The sequence below is a fragment of the Dermacentor variabilis genome, chromosome 10, assembly GCF_050947875.1.
Source record: "Dermacentor variabilis isolate Ectoservices chromosome 10, ASM5094787v1, whole genome shotgun sequence".
Classification (NCBI taxonomy): domain Eukaryota; kingdom Metazoa; phylum Arthropoda; class Arachnida; order Ixodida; family Ixodidae; genus Dermacentor; species Dermacentor variabilis.
The window spans coordinates 43,634,542-43,646,630 of record NC_134577.1 but is presented as its reverse complement, the minus strand read 5'-3'; the positions used below and the strand labels follow the sequence as shown (position 1 = coordinate 43,646,630).

General features: G+C 44.9%; 1 protein-coding gene across 3 annotated transcripts in view; it reads left to right on the top strand.

Annotated features, from left to right (window-relative positions):
* Positions 1–12,089, top strand: part of LOC142560425 (dihydropyrimidinase-related protein 2-like) — a 79,449-nt gene that overhangs the window by 53,729 nt on the left and 13,631 nt on the right. For all 3 annotated transcript variants that reach the window (XM_075672531.1, XM_075672533.1, XM_075672532.1), the window contains 6 exons: positions 459–532; positions 2,813–2,926; positions 4,609–4,770; positions 8,447–8,586; positions 9,044–9,112; positions 9,677–9,797. In XM_075672531.1, coding sequence (XP_075528646.1) covers positions 459–532; positions 2,813–2,926; positions 4,609–4,770; positions 8,447–8,586; positions 9,044–9,112; positions 9,677–9,797 — 680 coding nt within the window. The remainder of the gene's footprint in view (positions 1–458; positions 533–2,812; positions 2,927–4,608; positions 4,771–8,446; positions 8,587–9,043; positions 9,113–9,676; positions 9,798–12,089) is intronic.

The following is a 12,089-nucleotide window of genomic DNA, read 5'->3' as shown; positions in this document are numbered from 1 at the left end:
GCGCGCGTTTAGGTTCAACGAAGTTGTTGAACCGATTTAGGGTTTTCGAACGAAAGCTTGTTTTCCGTAATAATCTACGGTAGTGTGCAAATTCCTGTTTGACCCTCCCGCTGCGTTGTGACGCAAATATAGAATAAACAAGAATGTTCTACCACACACTTACCGCTATACACCATAGCCAGCGTTTGCTTACCTCACTGAGGCGGGAACGGTAACGTTACAATGGCAAAGGGGTAATTTAGTGAAACATTCGCATACATTCGCTGTATACGTTCGGCATGACAAATAACGCGCACCGCGCGGCATCTGTCCTAATCGGCAAGGGCGCTCGAAATAGCCGTTTAGACTGGGAATTCAGCATATGCGCGTGCACCGCAGAAAATGCGTCAGAAATACGTCAGAAATACGTCAGAAACACATTTGATATGGTTTGCAACGCTGTTCGTTGTTGCTCGCAGGCAAGTTGGCAAGGACCTCACCATACCGGGAGGCACCAGGACCATTGAAGCCAAAGGACAACTGGTCATACCAGGTACGGTAGCTCTTGCAATGTAAGCGTTTTTAAGGGGCTATCATTAAAAAGAAACTAAATAGAAGTCTAGAAGTGTAGACTAGTAAAATATGCTTTAAACGCTCAATTCTGTCGACTCTGTCGTAGTGGCAACTTCTTTCGTAAGCCCGACGACTTGTTGCTATACGACTGGACCAGCCCTGCCGTGACGACAGAAGTTGACGCTACAAAACTGCAGGCTTACGAAAGTTCTTGACGTCCGTTGGGAGAAACCCTGACGTGTGTGTGTGTTTTTTTTTTCAGTCCGAGGTAGCAGCGGCAGACATGAGTTAGGACTACCCGGCATATCGATTACGCGACCAACAATCTGTGCGAAACTAGTTTCCTTTTCGAACGAGCTTGTGGCTAAAGTATTAGAGGTGTTGCAAGTGCTGCCGTGACAAATGACGTCTGATGGAAATTTTCTGTGGACCTCACTACCCGACGTGTGCAGGGAAAAAAAAAATTAAATTAAAAAGAAGAGGTGAACGTCCGACTGGCGAAAATAAGTGGCAACCTACAGAGGTGGTATTGTGAACATTACCGACCGCCAAATACCGTTATATTAACAAATTTTGTAGCGTTGGCGTTGCTGTACAATCTGAGAGGGCGCAGTCGCGTCCCGAGAGCCAATCAGAGGTGACAAGATGTCCAATTTGACAATATTACTTAATTTGTCCAGAATATAGCACCCTCGGTCCGTCCGCGACATGGAGGTAGTTCTTGCCGTAGCGTACAGCGTACTCCAGCAGAGAAAGACTGCTGCTCTCTGACCCCACTGCTCAGCTCCATATGCATTAAAGTAAAGCCTAATCTGCCATTGTTTTTTTCGCATGGCGGAAAACGTTACTCATATCGCCATGGGCCGGGGCATAATACGATGTAGTTGAAGCCCCATTTTGCGAAACCCGATTTTACGAATTTCGTAATTTCTAAAGAAAAACAAATTCCAAGCACCCCGAATGCTTGCCAATGAGTTTAATGTGCTTGCGGATTCGATCTTACAAAATAAAGTCGACCACCGCTTCCTATTTTAGCAAGCCGCTTCGAACTAAAGACTCAGAAAAACAGGTGTAAGTGGTCGCAGGGAACTTTTCTACTTTTATTCGCCGCAGGTGAACTTCGCCGACTAAGTTGGGCGCTGGATTTCTGTGACTTAGCATCTGCGATCCATCATGGCAGATTTTGCGCAGAAGCATGGAAAAAATGAAAAACGTTGCATCCGTCTCCACGCATTGTTTTCCCCCTTAGTTTGTGTGCAAAACCTCTGCCGTCATAGATTTCACCGACTATACGTAAGCGCTTATGACACTCCAGGCCTGCACTCAACGGAAAACTTGGTTGACGCGGATCTTGTTAAAATCGTTGCCGACGTACAAGTGTCAGAAGATGAGGACGACACGGATGCAAACGTAGAGCGTGTGCCAACATCTAGCAAGGTCAGGTGGACTTCGTGGACCTCCTCAGGCACTCAGCTATATAGGTCTAAAGGAGGGAAAACAAGCTCTCGGCGCCTTCGCGAGAGTTGCGTAACGCCCTTATACCGACGAACCCTATAAGCAAGTCGAATTGCCGACATTTTCGCCACAAACACATCGGTCGTTTTTAACCGAGGCGGCTCTCGTATTATCGCGACAGCGTTAAGGAGCTCGTATCGCAGAAAAGCCGGCGTCGGCGGCGTTGGCCGTGAGCGAAAAATCCCGGAAGCCAATTTATAAATAAAGAACAACTTGCAAGATGCGCTGGGTGGGAATCGAACCAGGGTCTCCGGAGTGTGAGACGGAGACGCTACCACTCAGCCATGAGTTCGATGGTTCAAGCGGGACAAAAGCGCCTCTAGTGAATGCGGTGTTGCCTCAGAAACGAGCCGTAGAAAGTTATGCTGCGTTGTATATCGGTAATTATGAGCATGTAAATTACAGAAGTCGCAGTTAAACGAGTAGCGAAGCACGTTTCCGCTACATTTCTTCTGCGCTTGGCGCACACGCAGAGCCATCTTGCGGCAAACACAGAAGACCCCCTCCCCGCAATGTACGGCGCTGCCCCGACAGGTGGCGCGCTACTCGCCCGCTTCTCCCCTTCGTCTCGTCAAGAGCATGCCGAGCGAATGAGTGGGCGGTGCGAACGGGGTGCCATAACGCTATCGCGTTCCACTCTTGAAGGCGAACCTTAAGCGTCCTCCAATTTTTCTCGATTTTACAAAAGCTTCGCCACATCTCGTCGACTTCGTAAAATTGTATTGAAAACGTTCTGACTACGCAGGTGGAATCGACACCGCCACGCACTTTCAGCTACCGCTGCCCAGCGGCATCAAGTCGGCCGACGACTTCTACTCGGGCACGCGAGCTGCCGTGGCCGGAGGAACCACCATGATCAGTGAGTTGACAGGACTCTTCCAATCATACGGACTCTATCAAGTTAACGTTAAGAAAGAGTAAAGTTAGCGCGGGTACACGCAGTCATCACCTTGGAGGGCAGATGTTGCTAGTTCTTGAGTAAATAGATTCAGATATCGATTCTCTTCGGGCTGCACGTGATTTTGAAGAGCCCTGCGAAGGTATCTTGATCGGAGCGTGACATTTGCAGCTAAGCAGCTTGCCAGCTTGGAACCTTGGCGCCATTCTGAATCCCTGCTGTTGATTACTGCGCGCAACAAGTGCACGTCTGTTGGGACACGCTCAAGGAAACAAAATTAGACGTTGCTTTTCAAGAAAAAAGAAAGCGCGCTCGTATGGTTGCAGCCAGTGCTTATAGCTGCGGTGCTTCCACAGTGCTTAATTACGAAACTTAGTCACTAGCAAAGCTGAAGCACTTGGCAATTAGCCTCGTGGCAGTTATGAGCGCTTAGGGGTGCTACAATGCACAGCACTGGTCAATCTAGATAGGCGGGGAGGGGGGGAGGGATCTAGATGGATGAGCCTGCCTCTTTCCCTCCTTCTCTCCCTGCGCGCACTTCAGCGATGACAAAACTCAGCGTACAATGAAGTGACGTTTCCGATAACATTAAGGAAACGTTCGTTCCTTCATTTGCATGTTCGTTTGTTCATTCACATGAATACATCTACCTGAAGACACTACAGCAGGGGCTACACGACTCAATTCAAAGAAAGACATACGCTGGGGAAGAGGCAGCATGTGTTTGATACACAAAGGTAATCGAACGCAGATGAACGGACAATGGAAAAATAAGCAATCTTGTTTCCAGAGTATACGCACGAAGAAGTAAACACTGTTAAAACAACAAAAGAACTGCGAGGTGAAGAAGAAATAAATAAAGATAAAGTAAATACGAACGGAGTTCGTGCAACGTATCCTACAGCAGAAATATATATCACTCGGTCGCGGTATGTGGTTTCCAAATACTGCGGAGAAAACACCATCTCAGACACTCGAACGATGAATTCGGGAAGTTTGTTACATTCGTCTACGCTATGACGTCAATAAAGACAACCTATGGGGAAAAGAAGAGACAAAATACGTGGCAAACTTCAAGTACAAAGCTCGGCTAATTGGAACGTAGAAATTTGAGACATTTCCAGCGATCCAGAGGAAAGCAACAAACGAACGTAACGGGCACTGCGCGTTATTTAGAAACGAAGTTAAAAGGTGCCAATACGCCAAATTACAGGGACTACTAAAGGAGCGCAAAATGGACGCAGATGAAAAAACAAAGCGCGTACACACATAATAACACCGTTCATTTTATTCTTGTGACCATTTTACTACTTTATACCTCACAAAAAACAGCATGATCTGAGAATATGTCAGTGCGTACTGTTGTACGATAAAACCAGACAAAATTGACATTCTATCAAATCTACGCAACCCCGTGCTGGCATTCCAAGAAAATCAAGTTCTTCGCCGTTAGCAGGATAGAAAACATGTTTGCACACATGACCCAAAGTATGGAACACATGACACACATGCAGGTGCCTTTTTTTATGTCTGCGTCAAGTTAGCGCTTCTTTAGTCGTCCTTATGGAACGGCAACGTGACCAAACTCCGCCCCCGTCACAACCCTACATTATTTTGTTTCTATCTCCTTCTTTCTCCTCCAGTTGACTGCGTTCTGGACACAACATGCTCTCCGCTGGAGGCCTTCGAGAAATGGAAAAGCTGGGCCGACGAGAGGGTGTGCTGCGATTACGGCCTTCAGCTGGCTGTCACATCCTTCGACCCGAAGACAAAGGAGGAGCTTGAGACACTCGTCAGGGAGAAAGGTGCGGCCCGCGACGGTAGTCAAGAGAAACAAGTGACTAGCTTCGCAGTCAATAAAAAAAAAAAAGAAGAAAGCAAGAGCAAGACAATTGGAGGCTGTAACCCTCGTTACGCGCGTGGTATTGGTGGTCACGAAAAGTGGGGAAACAGTAGCAGGTTCCGACAACCCTGCTGCAGCTGCTGCGAACTCGGTAAAGCGCGCATTTCCTCGGTACTTTCGTGCTCCAGGGAGAAGCAGGCCTCGTGCCACCTTTGCCGATCGTTGAAACGAATAAAGATTCACCAAGAAACCCCTCGGACGATATCGACTTTCGGAGATACCTTCACATTTTGCGAGATTTCACGAGGTTAGCCCCGGGCACGTTCGGCGTCTCCGGGCCACAGTGTTGTGGCACTGTGTGCCAACACAGTGGAACGCCAGGAACGCTGTCGCTCGCATAAGCCGACGCTAGTCTCGTGAAATCTCGCGAAAGTAGAAAAAAGAGCGTCTCCGAAAGTGATCGGCCGAGAATATCGACCAGAGAATGCGTTTGACATGCTCTGAGAGGTCGTTATTTGTGTGGCACGATGTTGCAAGTATATATAGTGGGATGCGCTGCGCTTCCTCTACCACCGTTTCTTTTTCACGCGACAGCGTTAAGGAGCTCGTGTCGCAGAAAAGCCGGTGTCGTCGGCGTCGTTGGCCGTGAGCAAAAAATGGCGGGAGGCAATTTATATTTTTGCCCGAACGCGGGAGCCGACCCGCTACTTCGAGCGCCGCTCCCTCAATTTTTCACATGACATTTGTTTGTGGACTGCAAATCTCAAAATTCCAAGGTATAACTAAATGTAAAGAATGAAAGGCAATGTATGAGCAACCTTTGGTGATGAAAGAGCGGTTACGTGGGTGTGCGTGCTTCGAAATGATTTTTGCCGAAAAGACGGTCGACGCTGGATGCCCGTCGCGGGATGCCGACGACGGATTTTCAGCGACACGGGGACCTTAACGCTTTCGGTTTAATACGGGCTTTGCGTAAACTTTGCTCACTATCCTCCCGAATGGTGGCAACTCATACACTTTAGCAAAAAAAAAACGAAAAAAAAATTCGTCTCCATTTCACCCTGTGAATGTGGACGTACAGCGAAGGTGGTGCGGACACTAGACAAGTACCAACGATCCACAAGCACCACTACCACAAGCGACGTACGTCACACGCAGGCGTGCCGAAGTGCAGCATACATCTTCATTTCTCTAGGCCGTCCGCCAAGCGCAAGTGCCTTATCCAACTAAATTAACGTTTAAAAGTAAATTGCGTCCGAAAATTCGTAAAGTACGACTAACACTCAAGCTGTAGACATTATAGCTTAGGACTGTTATAGGATATACGAGAAAACATAAATCTGTTACGCGGAAAATTAAAGGCAAAGCCTTTTTCCAGCTAACGTTTGAAGTCGGAATTGCCGCAGCCGCTAGGGGGCGGTAACGTTAGCACAGCACATATGCTCATTCTTGTAAGCCCTCCGACTAGCCCAAATGCGTTATTGAAGTGATTGATTTGCTCAAAGTAGGATGCGTGAGAAAATTCGTGAAGTGTCACTTAAACACAGCCTGAAGACATGACAGCATAGGATTGTAATTCGACTATACGAGAAAACATAATCCTGTTACGCGGAAACTCAAACGCAAGACCCTTTTCCAGCGGCCATCTTTTAGGTGAGCACACCACGAAGAACTAGAGGCTAACGGCTTCGCTGCTAAAAAAGCGTACCAAACTCGCATGTTGGAATATACGGGTTGTTTCTTTATTTTTAGAGCCTACAGAACTGTTACAAGTTGCCTCCCTCGTATAGCGTGTAATTATATAGCGCTTGAGTTGTATTAATCGCAGCGGCGGACATTATTCGCACAAGAAATTGAAATGCATATTCGAATAAAAAAAAATAAAAATCACGAATTGACTTCCTTACTCATTACCGTACATATGCAATTTACGAATTGTAGCCGGTAAACTTGCGAGGCACTTGGAATTAGTTCCAAGTGCCTCGTTTGCAAATAACAAATAAAACAAATAAGATGCGTTTGCATCTTATTTTGTTTGCTTTGCTTCACAGTAACCTTCTGTGTGCCTATGTGGTTCTCTGTCGTAACTGTTACTGTTGCTGTTTTCTTGATGGACCATTAATATGAAAAGCGTCATGTACCCACTCCTGCCCTGGCTACCAAAAGGCGGCCGGCAGTATTGAATAAATAAATAAATAAATAAAATAAATAAGAATCGCACGGGTTCAGAGTGCAAGTGCGGTGCGAATCGCAACCGTTTTTCAAAATTTTCTCTAAATCTAGGTAGCAGATCTTTCACACGGCAGTTTGCACGTTGCTTGGTTCACGATGTAAAAGACGAAACGATATGGACCCCCTTATTCAGAAATGCGCCGTAACTTGAAGCCCGTGCTTGGTTTGATCTAAAAAAAAAAACATTAAATTATGGGGTTTTACGTGCCAAAACTACTTTCTGATTATGAGGCACGCCGTAGTGGGGGACTCCGGAAATTTGTTCTCCGGTTCTTTAACGTGCACCTAAATCTAAGTACACGGGTGTTTTCGCATTTCGCCCCCATCGAAATGCGGCCGCCGTGGCCGGGATACGATCCCGCGACTTTGATCTATAGGACTTCTGGCGCGACTGCGCTTTGCACTGTAAAGTACTTTGAATTCTTAAAAGTGAACGTGAGTCTAAATCGACATAAAGCTCACAACCATACACCCAAAAAGCGTGTAAGGGTTTGTGTTATAGAACGATTTACGCCCTCATTCATTTTTAAGTATGTAAATTGATTTACAAGACAGGAAAGAGTGTTATTTTCAGTCCCACCGATTCGTCACATCGTTTCGTTTTTTTTTTTCTTTTTCTATACACCATAACCAAGTCCCGATCGACTAGCCCAGCAATTACTTATTCTTACATTTCTTACTTACTTATTCTTACATTTGTATTACATTTCTATTATTATTTTACTATTTACTATTACTATAATTATTTATTTACTATTACTATTACTATTTACTATTACTATTTTACTATTACGTATGGTCTTTCCAGTCGCTTTAGTTGCGCATCAAGACAGCATAACCTTGCATATGTTGAAAAACTTGCCATTTGGCCAGTATATCTTTTTTAACGTGCATATGTTCAAGTTCACTTTACATTTTCTAGTTTCACTGCGCTGAAGTGAAATATTTAGCCACAAATGAATTTGAAGAAATACGTTGCCTAAGTTTTTTTTTTTGTTAGGCCACATACTGAGCTTTAGATCCTTATATTATATGTAGTGCTTGATCATTAGTTAGCCGATCACCGTGAAACCTAACAAGCTGTTGAAACGAGCAAAAATGCGTGGAACACGGTGGCTGTGGCAGTTGCAGTTGAGGTTTATCTACTTGGCAATGTTACATTTCGACGACCCCCCTTGGGTGAAGGCACACACACCGCATTTTATGCAGCTTATTGCGTTTATTGTATGCAGCGATATTGACGACGCTTGCACACCGAAAAAAAATAAGAAAAACTGGGCTGTCATTGTATGCAAATACTCAACTACTAGAGCATCAATGGTACACATAAGTAGGTCGCGTTTGACACAAACACGCTGTGGACTATGCATATGATAATTATAGTTTCGACTTTTTCACATGAACAGGTGTCAACGCCTTCCGAGCTTACCTCAGCATGGAGTCTCTGATGCTGAGCGATCTTCAGCTTATGCACCTGCTTGAAGTTTCTAAGCATTTGGGGGCTTTGACTACAGTCCATGCTGAACATGGTGGCATCATTACAGAGGTGAGAGCAACATTATCAGAACACTGAGCACGAGTATCGCTAGGCACGCACGCTAAAGCAATGCACATTATCGCCATATATTACTGTTTATGTGCTTCTGTCAAGATAAAGAGTTTGATCTTGTGACGATATTCATATCACGAACGATATCAATCATCAGCATTTAGACGTGCATGCCAAAATAGGCATAATATCGCACTATAAGCTGGTAACTACGTACTTCTGTCAAAATGAAAGCTGAACACGTTTTCGCTGTACACATGATAAAGAAGCAGTACAGCAAACATTACACATAACTTCTGACAATCTCATTTTAACTTTGCGAAATGCAAAATCACGGTTCGAACGCACTATTTGTTCTCGGATCACTCCTACTGAAGCAAAACCCAGCTGTGATAAAACTTATTGCAAACACTAATATGGAACTTAATATATTTCCTCTTGCCCGTGCCCGCAGAACCAGAAAAGGATTCTTGGCCTCGGAATAACGGGACCTGAAGGTGTAGTCTATAGCCAACCCGAGGAGGTGAGTCGCTGACACCGAAGACTGTGCATCCGCTACTCCTTTCTCCGCTGGCCACTAATAAGCCTCGAGAATGTCCCGAGTGGAATCAACGGGGAGTTTTCGTAACGCGTGTGTTTTGTGGGCTGCGGGCGCGTGCTCGGGAGCACAATGATGAAAGCGCGCGCTCAGCAGTTTCTATTTGGAGCAACGCTACTCGTGCTTTGCACTCGAAAAATGCCTACTTCTTGTGTTGTATAAAAGGTTTCTGCTCAACAGTGCTTTTGAGCGTAAATCTTTGTCTCACCATTACTGTTCCGAACATGCGCCTTTCTGTTGCGAGATATTGCTGATCATTTTATCTTAAGTGAACTATGTACCCCAGGAATAGAAATGAAAAAGGAAAGGAGAAAAAATAAAGAAGGAAAGAGAAAAGAATGAACGTAGCAGAACGAGCAGTTCTAACAAAAACTAAATTTCTTGTTGAGCTCGGACACTATCCGTTTCAATGCAGAATGGACGGTGCGCATAGAATGAGCTCGTGTTTATTTTTTTTCTCTCTCTCTTGCAATGATGCTTTCAAACTAGGTGGAAGCAGAGGCTACCCTTCGAGCAATCGTCATGGCCAATCAGGTGGCAACGCCGCTGCTTATTTCGCCCGTGATGAGCAAGTCTGCGGCCGAAATGATTGTACAGAAACGCAACGACGGTGAGTTGAACTTGGCACATAGTGCGCCAGTTAGGAGCGTTAAAAATGCTAACAATAAAACGTGGGGGGGGGCAATGGTTACACGTTTGCCAGGGTTGACACGCGCTTCATTTCAACAAAATCGGCGGTGGGCCTGTTTACCACATCAGATAAGCAGTTTATGGTAATGTATTCGTACGCTTATAGCAATACACAGTAAAAGCCCGGACATTCGAATTCACTTTGGTCACTTCGCCACCACGCATCGCCACAGTGACCTTGTCTACTACTCGTCCTCGGGTAGTCGTCCATTTGTTCCATAATGGCTTACCAGCCGTACAGCACTGGAATGCAGTAAAACACGCACAACCTGCAGCAGGACGTGTGAACGTGTGCAAGTACTAAGCGTAAACAGCGTGTAAATACTTAGTACACATTGGCGGCGGATCCAGGAAACCATATAGCACAACGAGCACGCAAAACTTAGAAACTGGACTGATCCCCGGGTTGGGGGCTTCCCGGTGCCACTTCGTACCGAGCTCGTATGCGAACCCCCAAATTCGCATGCTCCGGCCTGGGAGGCCCCAGCCCCAAGAACCGCCTTGGTTCCAACTTTTAATTTTCTCCGCTGCCTTTTGGATACCCTGGAAATCCTGCGCTGCCCGCTTCTTTTTTTATAATCTCACGCGTTCGCCTAAGGCATTTGTTCACGGGTAGTATGTTTATTTTCGCTTGCTAAATAGTCTCACCGCAATGCATATCTGCATTGCGGCGAAGCTTACCAAAAAAACATCCGCCATTAGCGAACGGGTATAACACCCTCGCCAACAGAAGTTGTTGCCCTAACACTAAAAATAAGCATTATTGCAAGGAGAATCGAATTTTACAAGCGAAATTGAAGTCAGAATATCGCTAAAGATTCGAGTTAACTGCGAAATAAAGCTTTAACGTTGAGTTAGGCCATCTTTGCAGCGCTTACGAACAGCTGGTCGAGGATCCCATGAGATCCCAATATTCAAAATTTCCGCGATGACGAGATCAGTGACACAGATCACTCTGTGCGAACGATTGATGCATTTTTATTAGCGACGCGGAGAATTAACACAACAGGCCTACATTGAAATTGAACCAGCTAGCGAACGCATGTTCATGTTTTCACAAAGCTACAAATGCAAGCGCAAAAAAACATGGGCACTATCCGGGAGGACGACACTTGGGATGGACAGATGGATGCCTACACTTCCTCTAGATATGTTTTACTATACTGTTATTTATATGAGAACTGCGACTCCAGTGAAAAAGATGCATTTTGAAGTAGTTCCGTTTTAAGGAAGCTAACAGCGTGTCATTATGTTACTGCACAGTCACGTTTAAGTTGCGTTAAATGTACAAATCCTTTTTTTTTTTTTTTGCTAATCGTTCTCTTGCGCGTAAAATTTGATTACTTCCATTGGCCAACATTAAAACTTTGTACGCGATTCGAATATTCGATTTGTACGAGAATTTGTACATCGATTGGTATGCGTCTGTCTATACGAATATATATATATATATATATATATATATATATATATATATATATATATATATATATATATATATATATATATATATACAGACAGACTATCAGTTCTTCTAGGGATCGTGAGGACAAAGCAGACACCGAACCACCATTTACAGCGTATACCAAATCTCTCTCTCTCTCTATACATATATATATACATATATATATATATATATATATATATATATATATATATATATATATATACGGACAGACTATCAGTTCTTCTAGGGATCGTGAGGACAAAGCAGACACCGAACCACCATTTACAGCGTATACCAAATCTCTCTCTCTCTCTCTATATATATATATATATATATATATATATATATATATATATATATATATATATATATATATATATATATATATATATATATATATATATATATATATATATACACCTATCAGTGCCTCTAGTGTGCCCAAGTTCTTTGAATCTAGATCCTCGGCGTTTGCCTTAACAGCGGCCTTCACTACATTGCGTCCTGTTACGTTTCGCCTACGACGCGCGGTATAGCCGGCGCGGATGCAACGGACGCCGGGGCTTCGTTCAAAGCGGCAGACATTTTGGCCCGTTCAGCGCCGCCGATACGCCTCCCCGCCAAGCGCGTCCAGGCATGTTTCAATGCCACGTGTCTTCAAGTGTGCGTGTGTGTGTGTGTGCATGTTGGTGCCCACGCTTGTCAAAGCGCGGCAGCCGGGGAGAGGAGCTCCCCCAACTGTGAAGCGAGGAGGTCTGAACGGCG